At 38.9% G+C, this 19,274-nt stretch overlaps 1 protein-coding gene across 1 annotated transcript; it reads left to right on the top strand.

Annotated features, from left to right (window-relative positions):
- The first annotated feature begins 5,608 nt into the window (after positions 1-5,608).
- On the top strand, positions 5,609-18,337 carry LOC139739986 (biotin-dependent 3-methylcrotonyl-coenzyme A carboxylase beta1 subunit-like). The gene is made up of 10 exons (XM_071650617.1): positions 5,609-6,119; positions 7,245-7,423; positions 7,960-8,040; positions 8,601-8,779; positions 9,295-9,484; positions 11,764-11,855; positions 12,740-13,016; positions 15,472-15,567; positions 16,445-16,567; positions 17,996-18,337. Exons 1-10 carry the CDS (start codon positions 5,660-5,662, stop codon positions 18,080-18,082), a joined length of 1,764 nt encoding a protein of 587 aa, XP_071506718.1. The 5' UTR covers positions 5,609-5,659; the 3' UTR covers positions 18,083-18,337.
- The last annotated feature ends 937 nt before the right edge of the window (positions 18,338-19,274 follow it).

Genomic DNA, 19,274 nt, shown 5'->3' with positions numbered 1-19,274 from the left:
TTTGACTATGCATATAACCTCCTTGGTAATACCAAAAGGTTCTAGAGAATGGAATCACAGCCGTCTTAAGTTTGCTAGATGTTCGAAGCCGCCGCTCAAAAATATTTGAAGCATGTGGCAAATTGGATCTGCCGCTCAGATAGGGGAAGACAATTGACTCGAGTCTCATTGCATAATCACCAGCCACTTTCAAACGAAGGTATGTGCTTTGTGATGGTAATTACTTTTCGCTATCCCTTCTTATAAAAGGTAGGTGGTACAGACACGAGGATGCGCGAATAGAAATTGAGCAAAAAACGCTGAAATAATGATGAAAATTACTCGACTGGGCATACCCGGGCACTAATCTGATGTATCTATCAATAAAGAATTATACTTGAAGATTATTCCATATTAGTTTCATTTGTGGGAATTAAGAGGAAAAGTGATAAAAGCAGCTTTCCAGGATTGTACATTTTTTAACATTTTCACATGATACAGCTCTGATTTACACTTTTGCGCAAATTTCTGGACGGAATTGACTTTTGTTTTACATGCTTTATCATTATGCAAAATTTCATTTCATTTGATAAATAAATAAGCAAAATATAAGCCAACATTATATGATAACGTTCAAAATGAATCTTCAGATTGCTCAGCAAGACGGCGGCTTGGAACATCGATCATCAAAGGCACAAGTGCACCTGTGGAATCCGTTTGTACATCAATAGAAATCTGACAACTGTTTGAATAATTGCAGCCAGTTTGAACTCCAATGTATAAACCAAGGAGCTTTAAGCTCCTTGATAACCTTGGTTACCGTTGAAGTACAGTATATATATGCAGGGCCGGCGCACTGTTTTCAAAAGTGTGGGGGCCCACTTCCGGGTTTCATGAGCTAACAAGCAAAAACAAAAAAAAAAAGGTCCTCAGCTCATCTCTCCCCGTCCCCGTCCACTTCCGGGTTTCTTCAGCTGACAAGCAAAAAAAAAAAAAAGGTCCTCAGCTCATTCTCTCCCCTCCCATTGTAGGGCTCACACCCGTAAATACAATGGAATGTCCGAGACCCCTTCACAAATTCGTACCAAAGATACCAATAAATGAAGAAAAAAATTAATTAAAAATCAGTGATGTAGTTTGGCAAGAAACTGAATAGCTGTAGATATTGAGTATGAATTCCTCTACAAATTGCATTTTGGTTAGAAGATGAAAGCTTTTCTGGTGGAATTTGAGGGGACTATATTTCATTGGGTACGTGTACGGAAAATGGGTGATTTTTTGAGTGACAAGAACTCGTAGTCTGGCTTTTCGGACCCCTGGACAGAATTTGAACTGAATTATCCACCCTGAGAATTTGATTGATGAAAGGTTACATCTAACTTATCCAGGTTAGTGAAGCTGAAACACTTCATTTCTCCCAGCTATTTTACAGAATTTTTTGAAATTTGATTTTTAACACACATCCCTATGGGGAAATATTTATGGGTGTGAGCCCTATAGAGGATGCATGCAATGCACACAAGTCTATGGGAAGTATTCATCCCATACAAACTCTGCTGGTTTATGTTGATCTATTGTGTCAGATCTCTTCCTCCCTCCCCCCTTCCCCTTCCTACCCCCCCCCACCTCTCTCCTCTACCCCCCCCCAACTCTGTTTGGCTATAATTTGTTTTCTTATTATGTTGTTGTGATATAGATAGATCTTTGTACATAGCAGTCATCAGTATCACACAACTTTGAATGACTGTGTTATTTTAATGTATTTCTTTGTTTGGCTACCACTGAAACAGGTCAAAATTCATAAAGTTAGTCTGTTTGACAAAACAAAGTCTTTTCAAGTATTTTGTAGGCAATAATGTGATGATGACACCCCCATAATCAAAGATTACTGCCTGCATCTAGGTATTCATCTTATGAAGAACTGATCAACACTACATTTTTATTTTTTTTTAAAAAAACCTCAAAGGGTGTGAGTTTCAAAAGTGTCCCTTTGAGAAGCTTTATAACCCTTGAATGTGTAATTTCCCATATGATGTAGGTGCAAATATCATCAAAAACACATTTATGATGTTTAAAAGTCAAATGAGAAATATGACCTTCACTATAGAGGATGCATGCAATGCACACAAGTCTATGGGAAGTATTCATCCCAAACTCTGCTGGTTTATGTTGATCTATTGTGTCAGATCTCTTCCACTGAAACAGGTCAATGCACACAAGTCTATGGGAAGTATTCATCCCATACAAACTCTGCTGGTTTATGTTGATCTATTGTGTCAGATCTCTTCCTCCCTCCCCCCTTCCCCTTCCTACCCCCCCCCCCCACCTCTCTCCTCTACCCCCCCCCCCCCAACTCTGTTTGGCTATAATTTGTTTTCTTATTATGTTGTTGTGGTATAGATAGATCTTTGTACATAGCAGTCATCAGTATCACACAACTTTGAATGACTGTGTTATTTTAATGTATTTCTTTGTTTGTCTACCACTGAAACAGGTCAAAATTCATAAAGTTAGTCTGTTTGACAAAACAAAGTCTTTTCAAGTATTTTGTAGGCAATAATGTGATGATGACACCCCCATAATCAAAGATTACTGCCTGCATCTAGGTATTCATCTTATGAAGAACTGATCAACACTACATTTTTATTTTTTTAAAAAAACCTCAAAGGGTGTGAGTTTCAAAAGTGTCCCTTTGAGAAGCTTTATAACCCTTGAATGTGTAATTTCCCATATGATGTAGGTGCAAATATCATCAAAAACACATTTATGATGTTTAAAAGTCAAATGAGAAATATGACCTTCACTATAGGGCTCACACCCGTAAATACAATGGAATGTCTGAGACCCCTTCACAAATTCGTACCAAAGATACCAAAATAAATGAAGAAAAAAATTAATTAAAAATCAGTGATGTAGTTTGGCAAGAAACTGAATAGCTGTAGATATTGAGTATGAATTCCTCTACAAATTGCATTTTGGTTAGAAGATGAAAGCTTTTCTGGTGGAATTTGAGGGGACTATATTTCATTGGGTACGTGTACGGAAAATGGGTGATTTTTTGAGTGACAAGAACTCGTAGTCTGGCTTTTCGGACCCCTGGACAGAATTTGAACTGAATTATCCACCCTGAGAATTTGATTGATGAAAGGTTACATCTAACTTATCCAGGTTAGTGAAGCTGAAACACTTCATTTCTCCCAGCTATTTTACAGAATTTTTTGAAATTTGATTTTTAACACACATCCCTATGGGGAAATATTTATGGGTGTGAGCCCTATAGAGGATGCATGCAATGCACACAAGTCTATGGGAAGTATTCATCCCATACAAACTCTGCTGGTTTATGTTGATCTATTGTGTCAGATCTCTTCCTCCCTCCCCCCTTCCCCTTCCTACCCCCCACCTCTCTCCTCTACCCCCCCCCCCCCCCAACTCTGTTTGGCTATAATTTGTTTTCTTATTATGTTGTTGTGATATAGATAGATCTTTGTACATAGCAGTCATCAGTATCACACAACTTTGAATGACTGTGTTATTTTAATGTATTTCTTTGTTTGGCTACCACTGAAACAGGTCAAAATTCATAAAGTTAGTCTGTTTGACAAAACAAAGTCTTTTCAAGTATTTTGTAGGCAATAATGTGATGATGACACCCCCATAATCAAAGATTACTGCCTGCATCTAGGTATTCATCTTATGAAGAACTGATCAACACTACATTTTTATTTTTTTTTAAAAAAACCTCAAAGGGTGTGAGTTTCAAAAGTGTCCCTTTGAGAAGCTTTATAACCCTTGAATGTGTAATTTCCCATATGATGTAGGTGCAAATATCATCAAAAACACATTTATGATGTTTAAAAGTCAAATGAGAAATATGACCTTCACTATAGAGGATGCATGCAATGCACACAAGTCTATGGGAAGTATTCATCCCAAACTCTGCTGGTTTATGTTGATCTATTGTGTCAGATCTCTTCCACTGAAACAGGTCAATGCACACAAGTCTATGGGAAGTATTCATCCCATACAAACTCTGCTGGTTTATGTTGATCTATTGTGTCAGATCTCTTCCTCCCTCCCCCCTTCCCCTTCCTACCCCCCCCCCCACCTCTCTCCTCTACCCCCCCCCCCAACTCTGTTTGGCTATAATTTGTTTTCTTATTATGTTGTTGTGGTATAGATAGATCTTTGTACATAGCAGTCATCAGTATCACACAACTTTGAATGACTGTGTTATTTTAATGTATTTCTTTGTTTGGCTACCACTGAAACAGGTCAAAATTCATAAAGTTAGTCTGTTTGACAAAACAAAGTCTTTTCAAGTATTTTGTAGGCAATAATGTGATGATGACACCCCCATAATCAAAGATTACTGCCTGCATCTAGGTATTCATCTTATGAAGAACTGATCAACACTACATTTTTATTTTTTTTTAAAAAAACCTCAAAGGGTGTGAGTTTCAAAAGTGTCCCTTTGAGAAGCTTTATAACCCTTGAATGTGTAATTTCCCATATGATGTAGGTGCAAATATCATCAAAAACACATTTATGATGTTTAAAAGTCAAATGAGAAATATGACCTTCACTATAGGGCTCACACCCGTAAATACAATGGAATGTCTGAGACCCCTTCACAAATTCGTACCAAAGATACCAAAATAAATGAAGAAAAAAATTAATTAAAAATCAGTGATGTAGTTTGGCAAGAAACTGAATAGCTGTAGATATTGAGTATGAATTCCTCTACAAATTGCATTTTGGTTAGAAGATGAAAGCTTTTCTGGTGGAATTTGAGGGGACTATATTTCATTGGGTACGTGTACGGAAAATGGGTGATTTTTTGAGTGACAAGAACTCGTAGTCTGGCTTTTCGGACCCCTGGACAGAATTTGAACTGAATTATCCACCCTGAGAATTTGATTGATGAAAGGTTACATCATAACTTATCCAGGTTAGTGAAGCTGAAACACTTCATTTCTCCCAGCTATTTTACAGAATTTTTTGAAATTCGATTTTTAACACACATCCCTATGGGGAAATATTTATGGGTGTGAGCCCTGTAGTGCCTCTTACGTACTTCCGGGTTGAAAAAAGTGTGGGGGCCCAAAGTGATGACACCTTATGTATTCCTTTGTATGGTGCACAAAAAGTGTGGGGGCCCAAGCCCCCCCAGGCCACGGCTGTGCCGCCCCTGATATGTACATGATTTTTACATTTCCCCGCAGCGTTTGTAGTTTGTACACTTCCCGGCAAAATTGAACGTTTTTACATTTCCCGGCGAGACGTTTTTACAAATCCCGTTGATGCAATATTCGAGATTTTTACATTTCCCGGCGAGACGTTTGACGAGACGTTTATACAAATCCCGACGATTTTACAAATCCCAGCTGCGCTCGTAGCGTACGTGATGTTGTGAGTAGGGCAGCACAAGGACGTGTATCGACGCACAGACTGACTGGGACTGCACTGTTGCATGTGTTTTTCAGTCACTGCACTACGCTCATAGGGATAGCGCTCTCACGTTACCTTGATTTGCTCGGCAAATGTGAATGCTGCTGGACCGAGAGGCGAGGCAGTATGGCTGCACTTGACGACTGAACTCGTAGAAGGCAGGCTATTAACCGTCTGGATTGCGATTGGATTTGCCCTTGTGACACACGCCTTGTGGTACTGAATAAGCATGTCTAATCTGATCGCTGGTTTTTGCAAAATGAAGTCGGTTTGCTCGATCGCGCGAACTGTCGGCTGCTCGAGAGCCAAGTTGCAGACATCGTCATCGAGCCGCTGGAAGTGGCATTGCACGCCGTCCCGCTCCTGTAGCGCAGCGGGGGCGTCTCGGCGAGGGGAAACTCCATTCGTACCCATCGACGGGGAAGTTGACCAGTCACACCTTGATTATCAGACGAATTACATTCACAACTATGAACTGAATGAGCAGTTGACTGAAATGCTCGGAGTTGTTCGAGCTGGAGGCGGTGAAAGGGCAATGAAAAAGCACACCGAGCGCAATAAAAAGCTGTTCATCCGAGACAGACTTCGTCTTCTTCTGGATGATTACGACAACGAGTTCTTGGAATTGTCTCCCCTGTGTGGCTGGGAAATGGAGTATGGAACAATACCAGCTGGAAGCAATGTTTGTGGTAAATAGGGGTCTGCTTACAACTCATACAATCCTGAAGGGCAAATATCCAGGCCATGTAGGGGAGTGAGATGTTTTTGGCTAGCTAGTCTAGACGTTTCTAGATGCAAACAATATAATATGCCCTAAAAATAAATCTAGATTCTGCCCATTAAATTGCTCCTGCTTACAAAATTACTTTTAATTTTGTTTTGAAAACCCCCCGCCCCCCAAAAAAGATTCTCAATTATCAATTGTTCCTTGATCAAGCTGAATACAGACTGCTGTTGGTGTGTTATTGTAGGCCTACTTGTTAGTGCCCAAATAAACACAACAGTTCAAGTGAAAACCTCACTGCAAATTGTACAATTCTGTGTGCAGGTCAAAGCAAAGCAAAACCAAACAAATCAAAACAAAAGGAGAGAGGCCTTACGAAGCCTAACTTGATGCACTCCATGCTTCAAGATCTGTACCGATACCTAGACTAGGGAGGTGCTATGTATTTAATACGGAATTTGTGGCAGGGAGTTCAACAATTTGATTGTGTCAAAAGGTTTATTGGGTTTGCATCAGGAAATTATGGGTTGGAGATTCTTGTCATTCAGCGTTAGAAGTGCTGAATAATTTTGTTTACGATACATGTTTCTGTTCGTGGTTCTCATGTCAGTTGATGACTGGGAACTCTTCACCTTTTCACAACTTAAATCAAGTTGAAGTGATGCAGCTGTCATACCAGGATGCGAGACTTCATTCTAGTTTGAAAAGATTCAAAGTTTTGTGCTCCAGATCAGCAGTACCTTTCCCACTTTTGTATTGTTTCTTGCTAGATCATACACATTTTGTGCTTGTGTTGTAAGTATCATCAGACTAATTAAAAACCTTTGATTTTTTAATATATTTTCATAAACTACAGTTGTAGCACAAGCCAGTATAAAATGACTTCTGAATTTCTTACCCCGGGCCACTCCGTTGTACACAGATATACTCGGGCCGGTCACAGTTACTGAATTTCATGCTTCACTACCCACTGACATTAAAATTTGCAACATAAGCCATTGTTTGTTATTTTAGGCCATACCTTGAGGCCATATTTTTTATTTATTTTTATTTTTCTGTCTGGCTCCACTGCACTGTTTACAAATTACAGGCATTGGGAAGATTCGTGGCAAGTGGTGTGCAGTGAGTGGATCAGATGCCACGATCAAGGGGGGCACCAGCTATCCCATTACCATCACGAAGCAGCTGCGTCTGCAGGACATTTGTGAGCAGAGCAGGATTCCTGCAATATACATCATCGACAGCGGTGGGGCCTTCCTTCCCATGCAGGTAAAACAGATAATGCTAATTGATTTTTGTTTTGTTTTGTTTTGAAACCCGAAATGAATGTGCTTTATTGGGCAAGCAGTGCCCCCCCCCCCTCAAAAAAAAAAAAATGCTTTTGTCCATGTAACTAACTGTAAAAGTTCTGTTGCTTGTTAAACATTTGCTTTTGAATGGGTCTTATACTCATGCATACTGTTTAAATAGCATGTGATGGAACGTTACCATCCTGGCAAGGTTGACACCAGTAAATAACTGCCTTTTATAAATCTGTAGACAGTTTTTGTACAGTAGGTGTTTTTGTTATGATTTCCCTCTTTTGTTTGTTTGTAATGGTTAGTACATGAAAGTATAGGTCAAGAAACTTTTGCCTAGCGTAGTAAGCTCAAGCACACCTTATCAGGATCATGAGGTAGTAACCATGAACCTGTTGAAGACGAGTCACGAGTATGCTCGCGCAGGTGTCTATGGGAAAGGCGTTTTGTAGCAAAATCTGTCCATCCTCAACGGGTTAATGTTGATTGTATGTTTCTCTCTTCCAGTCGGAGATCTTTCCGGACAAGAATCATGGCGGGCGTGTTTTCTACAAGGAGGCCATTCTCTCGGCGCTCGGTGTTTCACAGGTGAATAGCACAATATTGAAGCGATAGACTTGGTAAAATGGCTGGTACATGTCGCCTCACTCCTTCTTTGCAGCCATGGGTTTAAAACCAAAGTGCGTGTGTGTGTATCAGGTTTAGAAGCTCTAGCGTGATGATAGGTACTGAGGCAAAGAATTTTCCCCTCTGGATTGAAAAGTGGGTACTATAAGCTACAAACACTAGTATACACACATCGTAGATGGGTAATCAATCGCTGTGAAACTATGACATATAAAGCACTCCACAGCATTCAATGTAACAAGAATGTCATCTTCTCTCGCACTTCATTTCTTTTTTTTAAATATATATTTAGACCACTAGATTCTATTACCATGAGAGATTTATGGACTTGATTAGATCCATATTCCAAGAAAGACCATTGTAGCATGTCCTCTTTCCCCTGATTAGTCTTTGTACCAGGTAGATGGATTTGAACCCGAGCATCAAAGCAAATCAAATTGCACAACATAAACAAATAATGAAATGAAGCAAAGCTATTAAAGGTAAAATGGTTACTAAATGAGCATATTTTGTCATTTCAGACAGCCATCGTGTGTGGGTCATGCACAGCCGGCGGAGCCTATGTTCCCAGTATGGCGGACGAAGCCATCATTGTCCACGAGATAGGCACCATCTTTCTTGGAGGTCCTCCATTGGTCCAAGCAGCCACGGGGGAAGTAGTCACTGCAGAGAATCTGGGTGGAGCTACGCTTCACTGCAGGTACAAATCATCATGTCATTGGACCCACATGCAATAGAATTTTGTTGACTAAATTGCCAATTCATAGAATCAAGAATAATTTGACCACTGATGCACAAAGTGTCATATTCATGATCAAGCCTCAAAAATGAGAATGACTTCACTGTCAAAACTCCAAGTACAAAATTCAGACTGAAGATTGTACATATTATATTTGAGATTTGTCTTTGATTTGAAGCAAGATGTGTCCTGCAACAAGTTTTAGACTTCACTTTTTCTTTTCTTTGGGGATGTAATGTATTACACATATGCGAGCATCTTTGAGTGAAGATAACAAATAGGTCATGACTGCCACAAGTCAAAGACAAGTATAAAAATGCTGGATTTTGATGGGATAACAGTTAGGTCCAGACTGGTTCTTCTCTTGTCCAGTGCTCAATTGTAAAGTTTTTTTTTTTCTCTCTCTCTCCACCCAGTCTCCTTTTTTGTTTTTTGTTTTTTACCTTTTTGTTCGTTTGCCTGTCCATACAAAAAAGGGTAAGCGGGGTCACGGATCACTTTGCGGCCACCGAGGAGGAGGCGTTTGCCATGGGGCGGGATGCCGTTTCCACTTTCAACGTGGCCACGCCCGAAGAGCCCCGGGATTGGAACGAGCCTCTCTACAGCCAGGACGAGATTCTCGGGCTTGTCAGCGCGGCAGGAGAGGTCGAAGGTCACATGAGGCAGGTAAAGATTCTTGCGCTCTTTATTCTGGATGAATTTAGCATTTTGTCCTCACTTTTAGATGTAAATTTTGTCCAAATTTGTTCATGCAACAGTGAACACATTACTTGAAACAAAACAAAGTTCTCAAAAGTATTTTATGTTTTTGTTCTTTTGCAAAAACAGATTGATTTATTGAATGACACAGTACAACAGAGCTGTTAGTTCTGGAAAAATTGAACAAGTTTGTCTTGTTGAACATTGAAGGTATTTCTGAACGTTTTATAGAAGGAGCATACATTTTGTATACAGTAGATGATTGTGTGAGAATTTTGTATCTGTGATGAATGCTGCATTTTTTCAATCTCTCGCTCTCTCTCTTTAAAAATATAATCACCTAAATGGATTATCTATCCTGATCACGTACAGTGTATTACCACAGATAGAATACAGGTCAAATCATTTTGTGTCAATGTGCTCTCGGAGATAGGGTATTTGTGCCTGGTTTTGGGCTAAAGGATAAAGCTTTCCAATTGGCTATACTGTGATGTGTTCATTGGTTTTGACTAATAAATTTGACTGTTTTCACAATTCATTGTGATTACATAAAACTTCGATGCTTACGAGTCATCTGCTACATTGTGGTCAATACGAACTTGTCCAAATGATGGATAGGTAACCATGCGGTCTTCTCAAGAGCTAAGCTCTTATTTTTAAAAACTCTTGTCAGTTGTGAGTGCAGGAAAAGCTACTCATGTATACACATAATAAATGATTGAAAAAAGCTTCAAATCAAGTGTGGTGTTTGCCCATATGATTGATATCCTCACAACACCTTGCTTGACATGTAAAGAAAATACTCTTTTTGGTTTATACACATTCTCTGCACACTAAAAAATGCACCCTGAAATGCTCCCCAGCTAGTTCAGTCATCAATAGTGTGTTCTATATTAAAACTTAGCCATTTTAACCTTTGTAGCATATATTCATGTAGTATTTGATAAAGATCATACTATTTAATCATATCAATGAGAAGTGCTACACTTGCCCGTCCTTCAGAACATTTGAATGGACAAATGGAACGTTTGCATGAACTTTGACCAAGAGTTGTTAATCATTACAGTACATTTGTTTTTGAGCCGCTTTAGAGTGCAGAAGTGTAATTAGACATAGATTAGCTCTGTCAGCGTACACAAGGTATCTGCAGAAGTTAATTGATAAGAGGAATGTCACTGTCAGATAATTGTTGGTACTTACAGTTACAGATATCATTGTGAAGGACAGTACATCTATGTAGTCATTTGTCAATGTTTAAAGTAGTCTTTCTAACAAGAAAATATGAATGAAGGCATCTTGTAGAGAAAACAGTATGATTTGACTTCTTGTTTTTTTTCTTGTTTAAGTTTGTTTTACCTATTTATATTTTTGTTTTGTTTTGTTCTGTTCTGTTTTTCCTCTTGTGTGACCTTAGCTCTAGGCATGAAACACTTTAAGGGAGTGTTGAATAGGCTGGGAAATTGGGGAAGTTCTCATCACCAAATTTTGCAAATGGTTGTCTTTTCAGTGGATTGTTATATAATGAATGATTTAACTTTTAGGATATATGTGGTTTAAAAAAAAGATATGTTGTCTTTATAGATACTTGTCATACCATCAGCATGTAATATGTGAATTTTTGCTCATTTTGTAATATGTAAATATTTGTATATTTTTATGTTCTTAGATTATTGTCTGTACTCATGGTTTGTTTGTTTGTTTGTTTTTTCCAGCATGTATGTGTAAATTTCTGCCCATATTACAATACATGTAAATCTGTTCTGTTTTTACAGTGTAAGAGCAAAATGTCTTAGAAGATTGTTATCAATTGACTCTTGAAGGTCATATATTTATAAACAGAATCTCTTATTTGCAGATTTTCTTTTTATTTTGCAGTTCATATATATTTGTATTTGTTTTTCTAATATACTTCTGTATTTGCTGTTTTATTTCATTATTCTAAATTTCTAATACATGTATCTTTCTTTTTAACATAATGGTATTGCAACATACATTAATGAAAGCATAAATTTGCTAATGGTAAAAGGCATTGCTTTGCCATTTCGATAATGCACAAGTGGCAAAATGTTTTGTCAAAATGCATAGGAAACACCGGGGAAATAAAATCACGAAAAATAAACTCGAGAGGCGGAGGAGGAAATCTGCCCCACCAACTTCCCATGAATTTATGACAATTTTATGCATGTATTCACGGAAAAGTTTGATAGCAAATCTTTTAAAATATCTCCTGACTGTCTTGTATGCAGATATTGGCACGACTTGTGGACGGCAGTAGACTGCATGAATTTAAGAAGCTCTTTGGTCCCACTCTGATCACAGGCTTTGCATTTGTGAAAGGGTGAGTAAGATCCAGAAATCTGCAAGAGAACTCACCTGAAAAATATATTGTATACATGCTTTCCCTGTCCTGTCCCTGTCACTTTATAATCTTGAATATCAATCGAGGGCAAGATATTGTTTGACACATCAAATATCAATTGCTGATCTGCAGAAATGTACCTTTCCGTGTGAGTGCCTATGCCATTCAGTGCTGCCTTATGTGTGAAAGTGGACAAGTCATATTTTGAGGGAAGGCACGCTTTACTTTGGTTAAGAAAGTCTGAGGTTCAAGCCCAGTCTTGTTGTGAGTGGCCACAAGTTAATCCCTTTTTTCTGTGGCTGAATTAACTTTTTGTGTGCGACATTTGCATGCCTGACTCAATCGACAGCTTGCCAACTTCGCAAATTTTGCTCAGACACACAGTTGTGCACAAACTGATTGGTAAGTTGCAATATGACACAGTACATAAACAGTGTCATAGCCATAGCTTTGTAATAAAATCGACATCACAGCAAAGATTGCTGTACTGCATTTTAAGCATAAATATTTAGGTAAAAAGTTTAATACATATGGCTTTGAAAAACCAGCATGTTTTCCAGAAGTGCTCATGCACTGTGGTCTCAGCATAATGTGGCACACAAAAACTTAATACTGTAATCATGAATAGTTTGAAATTGCATCACGTATGGTAAAAAAAAAAAAGATTGGGGCTTTTAGAATATTATACCAAAGTCTAGATTTAAGATTGTTCAGTCTGATCATCCCGTGGGGATATCCATCAGCATTAACACAGCAAATTGATTTTGTGTTGTATGGCAAAATTGTCTACTCACGCTGTAAGATTTTGAATGTCTACCATCAAACAAATGATCCATTGAAATTTCTATCTCTCCATTCATCAGCCACCTGGTAGGTATTGCGGCAAACGATGGCCCCCTGACGCACGACGCCGCCATCAAGGGGGCGCACTTCGCCCAGCTGTGCCAGCACCGGAACGTCCCGCTGGTCTTCCTCCAGAGCGTGTCGGACGTCGAGGAGAGCTGGGCGGAGGGGGACGCGGAGCTCCTGGGGGAGACCGTCCGCGCCCGGGCAGGGATGGCGTCGGCGGTGGCCTGCCTGACGGTGCCCAAGATCACGTTCCTCGTCGGCAACAGCATCGGCTCCAGCAGCGTTGCCATGGTAAGCGAGATCTCGGCAGTTGAAACCTTTGCGTGCTCAGAGTGCTGATTGGCACAAACCTCCATAGCGTTGTACGCATTGTCCAAAGTCCCTGGTGCAGAAAGGATTTGAATACTTAAAAGGGGTATTTGCTTCAGATAATTATTGGATTTGGGTTAATCCATAAATATTAGCAGTGCACATCTATGAAGTTTAAGGAAAATTAGACAGTCTGTTTAAAAGTTATGAATTTTAGAAGTTTTGCTTTAGTCCATGTGCCGTCATCTCTATATAAGTAGACTACAACACTTCATGATTAACACAGAAGGGCAACAATAAATTTATCCTTTAGCCACTTTATGAGGTTTCCCAGAAAATCTGATTTTTATCACAACAAAAAGTTTAAAATTTTTTGATCCTCAGTATTTTGTTAGCATGAAAGCTTTGGTCAGCCTATTAAAAAAAAAGACAATCTTGGTTCAGAGAAACACATTTTTGTCCTGCAAAGTTGGCACCATGTTGTGTCGGTGTAAGAACAGTGCTTCTCTGGTTGGCTGGTTGCTTGTTTAGTGTCACTGACAGGAAAGCATGTCCGTAGACAGGAAGATGCTACTTGTAGTGAGGGAAATAGCTGGTCTCTTCAACTTCTATACTTCACTAACTGTTCAAGCTGTGACAAACTATGATGCTCAGAGGCCGTTATCCAAGTGAAGCAAATTGCTAATCGATAATGGTGTATTCACTTGTATTCTTTACGATATCATGAAATATATGTACATATACCATAAAGTAATAATCAATTTCTTTTGAGTACTCTTTTTTGTCCCCGCCGAACGAGTTCGAGCAGGGGACTATGAAACGGGCTCCGTACGTGTGTGTGTCCGTGTGTCTGTCCGTCCGTCCGTCTGTCTGTCTGTGCGTCCGTGTGTGATCAAAATGTTCAATTTGCTACTTCTCTGTCATTTATGAGCCAATTTTGATTCTGTTTGCTTTATATGATAGCACTACATGGGAGCTTTGAAACTTCTACACAGAATTTCAGTTGTGACCTTTGACCTTGACCTTTGACCTATATTGTACATTTTGCTTCAAAATGCTACTCCTTCGCCATTTCTAACCCGATTTCGTTTCCGTTTGCTTTATGTGATGGCACTAGGTGAGGGCTTCAAAACTTCTACACAGAATTTTGACCTTTGACTTCTTTGACCTTTGACCTTGATTTTTGACCTTTATTGTACATTGGCTACAAAATGCTACTCCTTCGCCATTTCTAACCCGATTTCGATTCCGTTTGCTTCATGTGAAGGCACTAGGTGAGGGCTTCAAAACTTCTACACAGAATTTTGACCTTTGACTTCTTTGACCTTTGACCTTGATTTTTGACCTGCATTGTACATTTTGCTACAAAATGCTAAGTAAACACTCCTTTGCCATTTCTAACCCAATTTCATTTCCATTTGCTTTATGTGATGGCACTACAGTCTAGGTGAGGGCTTCAAAACTTCTACACAGAATTTTGACCCTTGACTTCTTTGACCTTTGACCTTGATTTTTGACCTATATTGTACATTGGCTACAAAATGCTACTCCTTTGCCATTTCTAACCCGATTTCGATTCCGTTTGCTTTTTGTGATGGCACTAGGTGAGGGCTTCAAAACTTCTACACAGAATTTTGACCTTTGACTTCTTTGACCTTTGACCTTGATTTTTTACCGATATTGTACATTTTGCTACTAAATGCTACTTCCGGCGGGGACATATTTTACGCACCGCGTAATTTCTACTTTTCCTTGTTTATATTTCATGTGAAAATTGTTGACTTTATCGTAATGACTTCATTTGTACAAGTGGAGAAGAAAAACAAACTGAAATTCAAACATTGTGTCCCTTGAAGAAAATTAATAATTGCATAAATTGATAAACATACACTTGTGTGCACACACACACGCACACACATACAAACACACACAGAGTCAGTTGAGAAAATGATGTCTGTGACACTTATTCAACTGCCTAGTGTGTGGAATTTAACATCATTGACAATGTTTGAGACCAGACTGAAAACATTTTGTTTGAAAAGTAGCCCATTTCCCCCTCCCCCTCTTTTTTAATCTGAATGTTAAATGTACTAAGTGGATGGCGCACATTAGTGCTATGATACACCATCATTATTATTCCCAAGAGAAAGACACACTGCACTTCCATTATAATGAACATGGTTATGTTGAAATTCCGGTTACAACGAAGTAAAATTTCACACCACAACATTCTCCGCTCCATGTTTTTTTTTGTGTGTGTATTTGTTTGGTTACAACGAAATTTTGGTACATTGAAAGAAAACTGCTGGTCCCAAGAGGACCGTTATAATGGGAGTCCTCTGTATTGGCATGTGATGTGGTTATGCATTTCTTTCTCTGTATATTACCTTCACTCCCTCCCCCCTTCTTTCTTTGTGTCCTTGTTTTATGATTGCAGTGTGGTGCATCGTTTGATCCTCGTTTCAGCTTCATGTGGCCCAATGCCAAGTTTGCTCTCATGCAGCCTGGAGAAAGGGCAAGACTGGTAGCAGAGGTACAAACGTGTAGGGGTACTACTTTGAACTGTACTTCTTTTGCTCTGTTTTGATGTTGCAATGTCACAATCCCAGTAGGATTGCATACGCATTGTATATTGCAAGGGGATTATGTGAAGCAAAGTTTAAACTTTTAAAATGCCCTTGACAAATTATATGAAGTATTGTACAATGGCAGTGTCTTTGTTTTCTACCTATAAAAACATTTGGTACGACACATAGTGGGACTAGCAGACATAATGCAAGCAGGATGACATAGAATTGACTTAGAGTTTCTGACAAATCTGAAAATGTCTGTCTTTTATATTAAGAGCCAAGACAGTGTAATTCTTTGGGTGGACCATTTCTACTGTGACTGCATTGGCGTGAGACACCAACATTGGTTGTATACCTTATGAAAGATGGGCATTTGTGTGACTGTTGTCGCTAGTTTATGTTTTTTGGCAGCCATCATTACGAAGTGAAATAGTTTTGCTAAACTGGATGCTAGAATTTTGGTACCTTCAAAATGACAGACGTCAGATCATCTATTTGCAGGCTTGTTGGGTACCTTTTGGCCAGACCAGCTCCTAGCCTTATTTTCTCAGCACACTAGAGGGACTATAAGCCCCTCCAGTATACCGGTATTAGTGACTGCTACTTTCTTTTTTTGGTAGAGAACCACCAATATTTGATACAATTTCTAAAGGCTGAAAAAAGAAAGTTGCATGGAAAAAGAATGCACATAGTTACACATATATTCTGGGCTGGTTCAATACTTTAGTGTACCATTGAGTGCCAGTCTTTCCCATGCTTTGAACAGTAGCTTGAAAGGAAATATTTGTGTTGGCAAGTCCTTTTTTATTTCACTTTTCTCTTCCCTGGTGTGTTACAAAGGAGTATGGGCAGCCAGAACAGGAGGAAACACTCAGAGCCAAGTACGAGAAGCAGGCGACGGCCATCTACGCCTCCAGCCGCATGTGGAATGATGGTGTAATTGCACCCCAGGACACAAGACAGGTAAGATCAAAACATATTGCCGTGACGAGTAAGGTTTAGTTGCTGGTGATTTTTGCTGCCCACCATGCAGCAAATTCATTCTGAGAAGCACATTGGTCAGGATGAAAAAAAGATATCCTGACCAGACATTTGACAGGTGTATTCCTGCTGAAGCTTTGGACACATCGGTAAAAAAAACAGAGCGCATAAGTCCTCAATATGATGATACATCTCAGAAAGTCTTTCATGCATGGTGGACCACAAATCACCGCAGCTCAAGCTTGAAATAGTTCACTTTTAGCTGCCAGGGCCATTTATCATGACATAGTTGCCACCAAACTATTTTCTGTTCTTCATTGTCTCACAGGTATTTGTAAAACCTTCTCATCAAAACTTTAACTGCCTATTAAGGCAAAATGCATATGACTAGAATGACAGGAAAATACCATACTGTACAAAATTATATTTCCTTCCAATCTTCACTTTTCCAGATCCAAAGCTGATGGAGCAAAATGTATTTATCAAATAAGTGCATTTATATTTAGCAGGGGGAGAGGTTAATGATTCAGTATCATACGTGGGTGGTTCAAGGAAGGCCCCATTAAATTTGACTCATAAGAAAGGGGCCAAAATTGAATCAGGTGGTAGCTCATTTCCAAGAAATTTGAACTTTCTTCATCTCCCTGCCAGTGCATATTATGTTGGCTGATTTTACACAATCTTGACAGCAAATCTTGTGTGGTCCTCGTAATCACTTTTGATAACAACTGTTGACGCAATATGTCATTTGTTACGTGAAATTATAGAGTTTATTTCAGTTCTTGTTATTGGTATTACATAAAATCTTCAAAAATTTGAATTGCTGCTTGTTCAAATGTTGATGCAATGTATGTATGTCATTGTTTTATGTGAAATTACAAAATTTATTTATTTTATTAAATTGTTACTCAAGTACTGTTTTTATTTCAATTCATTGCATTAAGGCTGATTATTAAGTAAACTTCGTAAAATACTGTGTATGCCAATTACTGTATATGCCATATATTTCGCGAGTCTAAATGTTCGCGAAAAAACAGTATTCTATGAGCATAATATGTCGTGGATAGGGGCTGGTATGAGAATTTCGTAAGTGGCTTAGAGTGCTTTTGAGATTCACAGCAATGGAAAGAAAAATATGTTTTTTTTTCCATCTCCATGAAGCAATATGAGCAATATCCCACCTCGGATGTGATATATATTACATATTTGCAAAAGAAGGCAATATTTTGGTATTTAGTAAATTTAGTTAATATCATTTGACTTGCAGGTTTGGTGAAAATAAAACCAGTGTAAAATAAATGCCTTGTAGAGTGCTCAGGTTTCACAACGATGGTTGTTTTGATGTATGTGATTTCATTACCTGGAATAAAAGAAATAAAATATGACTTTACTACTTCAATTCTTCTGTAGGTGCTTGGGCAGTGCCTGAGTATACTCTCACAGCAGGCAGCTAGTCAGCCGTTCGTCTATGAGAAGAGGGCGGTGTTGCGAATGTGATGTCTGCGAGAGTTTGTATCTACACGTTCCATAGCAGTGTATGGAACAGAGTGTGTGACTGTACACCTTGGCCTCACTCTTGAATATTGTACATTATAAAATGAGCTTTAGAATCTCTGCAATCTGATTGGTCAATTGTCATGCATTGACTTTTACTGATCCACAATGAGCAGTGCATCCGGTTCAATCTGGCTCAAGTCTTGTACAGTGTTGTAGGTGTACCGGATGCATGATGGGGAAAATGGTGGTATTTCATGAATTAAGGCCCATTTTATAACACAAATGATGCACATGCCTATTTCGTGGATCAGTGGGAATTGGATATTCTCGTTTAAGTTTGAAACAGTCTAAGACCCATTCGTTGTACTTGTGGGTGGGTTTAAACAGTTCCAAACTTAAACTCGTGTATCCAATTCTCACCGATCCACTCTGTCCTGTGCAGCATTCTATCATTTGTATGATATTTCCTTGGCTTACTGAAGTTATCATTCCATGTATGCAGTGTGTGTACAGTAAATACAGTTGTGTACTCCTATTTTAGGGGAAAATATGCATGATATACAATTATAATGATGTATAAATGTGATGAAATGGATAGGACCTCTTATCCGTATGTATTGTGGTTGTCCAAGAATGAGTAACTTCTGTGTAAGCATTGCAATAGTATGCTCATCTTTTGATGGATTACCAAGTGAGAATCAATTGTGTATAATTTTGCTTGGAGTAAGTGCCTTTAAATTTCTTGTGTGTGTGTGTGAGTCGATGTGTGTAAAGTGGGGGCAAGTGTGGAAAAGTGAATTTCCTAAGACAGTATGTTGCTGTAAGGGACACCTGAAATAAAAAATGTATTAGTTGCCATCTTTATTCCTTTGCCCCACATTTTTTTTTTTTTTTTTTGGGGGGGGGGGGGGGGCTGGGGGGAAGGGGGGGGGGATTGATGGGGATGGGGTCAGGATACTAAACAAACTTGCCTGTGTGTTGTCACTGATAGATGGAAATATCAGATTCGCTTGACTGAATTGAGCGTGTAAACCAATACGCATACGTTATGGATAGAGGAACTATCTCGATGCAGTGCTGATATGTTGCAAAGCACTGTACAATAATGTACGTACAGTTGCCTGCAAAATTGTTAATACCCCTAAATCATTTCTTTTTGAATTATACTGATTTCTCATAGAATAATGCATTT

The sequence above is a fragment of the Diadema antillarum genome, unplaced genomic scaffold, assembly GCF_040938485.1.
Source record: "Diadema antillarum isolate AM-2024a unplaced genomic scaffold, OU_Dant_1.0 scf00000003, whole genome shotgun sequence".
NCBI lineage: Eukaryota > Metazoa > Echinodermata > Echinoidea > Diadematoida > Diadematidae > Diadema > Diadema antillarum.
The sequence above is the reverse complement of the archived record's forward strand: the minus strand, read 5'-3'. Positions and strand labels throughout refer to the sequence as shown.

What these genes read in the sequence shown, in the direction of transcription:
- LOC139739986 (XM_071650617.1), top strand. Translation starts at nt 5,660, where the DNA reads ATGTCTAATCTGATCGCTGGTTTTTGCAAAATGAAGTCGGTTTGCTCG. An exon ending in GGCTTTGCATTTGTGAAAGG is followed by an intron (nt 11,856 to 12,739) that starts GTGAGTAAGATC and finishes TCCATTCATCAG; the next exon opens with CCACCTGGTAGGTATTGCGG. An exon ending in CACCCCAGGACACAAGACAG is followed by an intron (nt 16,568 to 17,995) that starts GTAAGATCAAAA and finishes ATTCTTCTGTAG; the next exon opens with GTGCTTGGGCAGTGCCTGAG.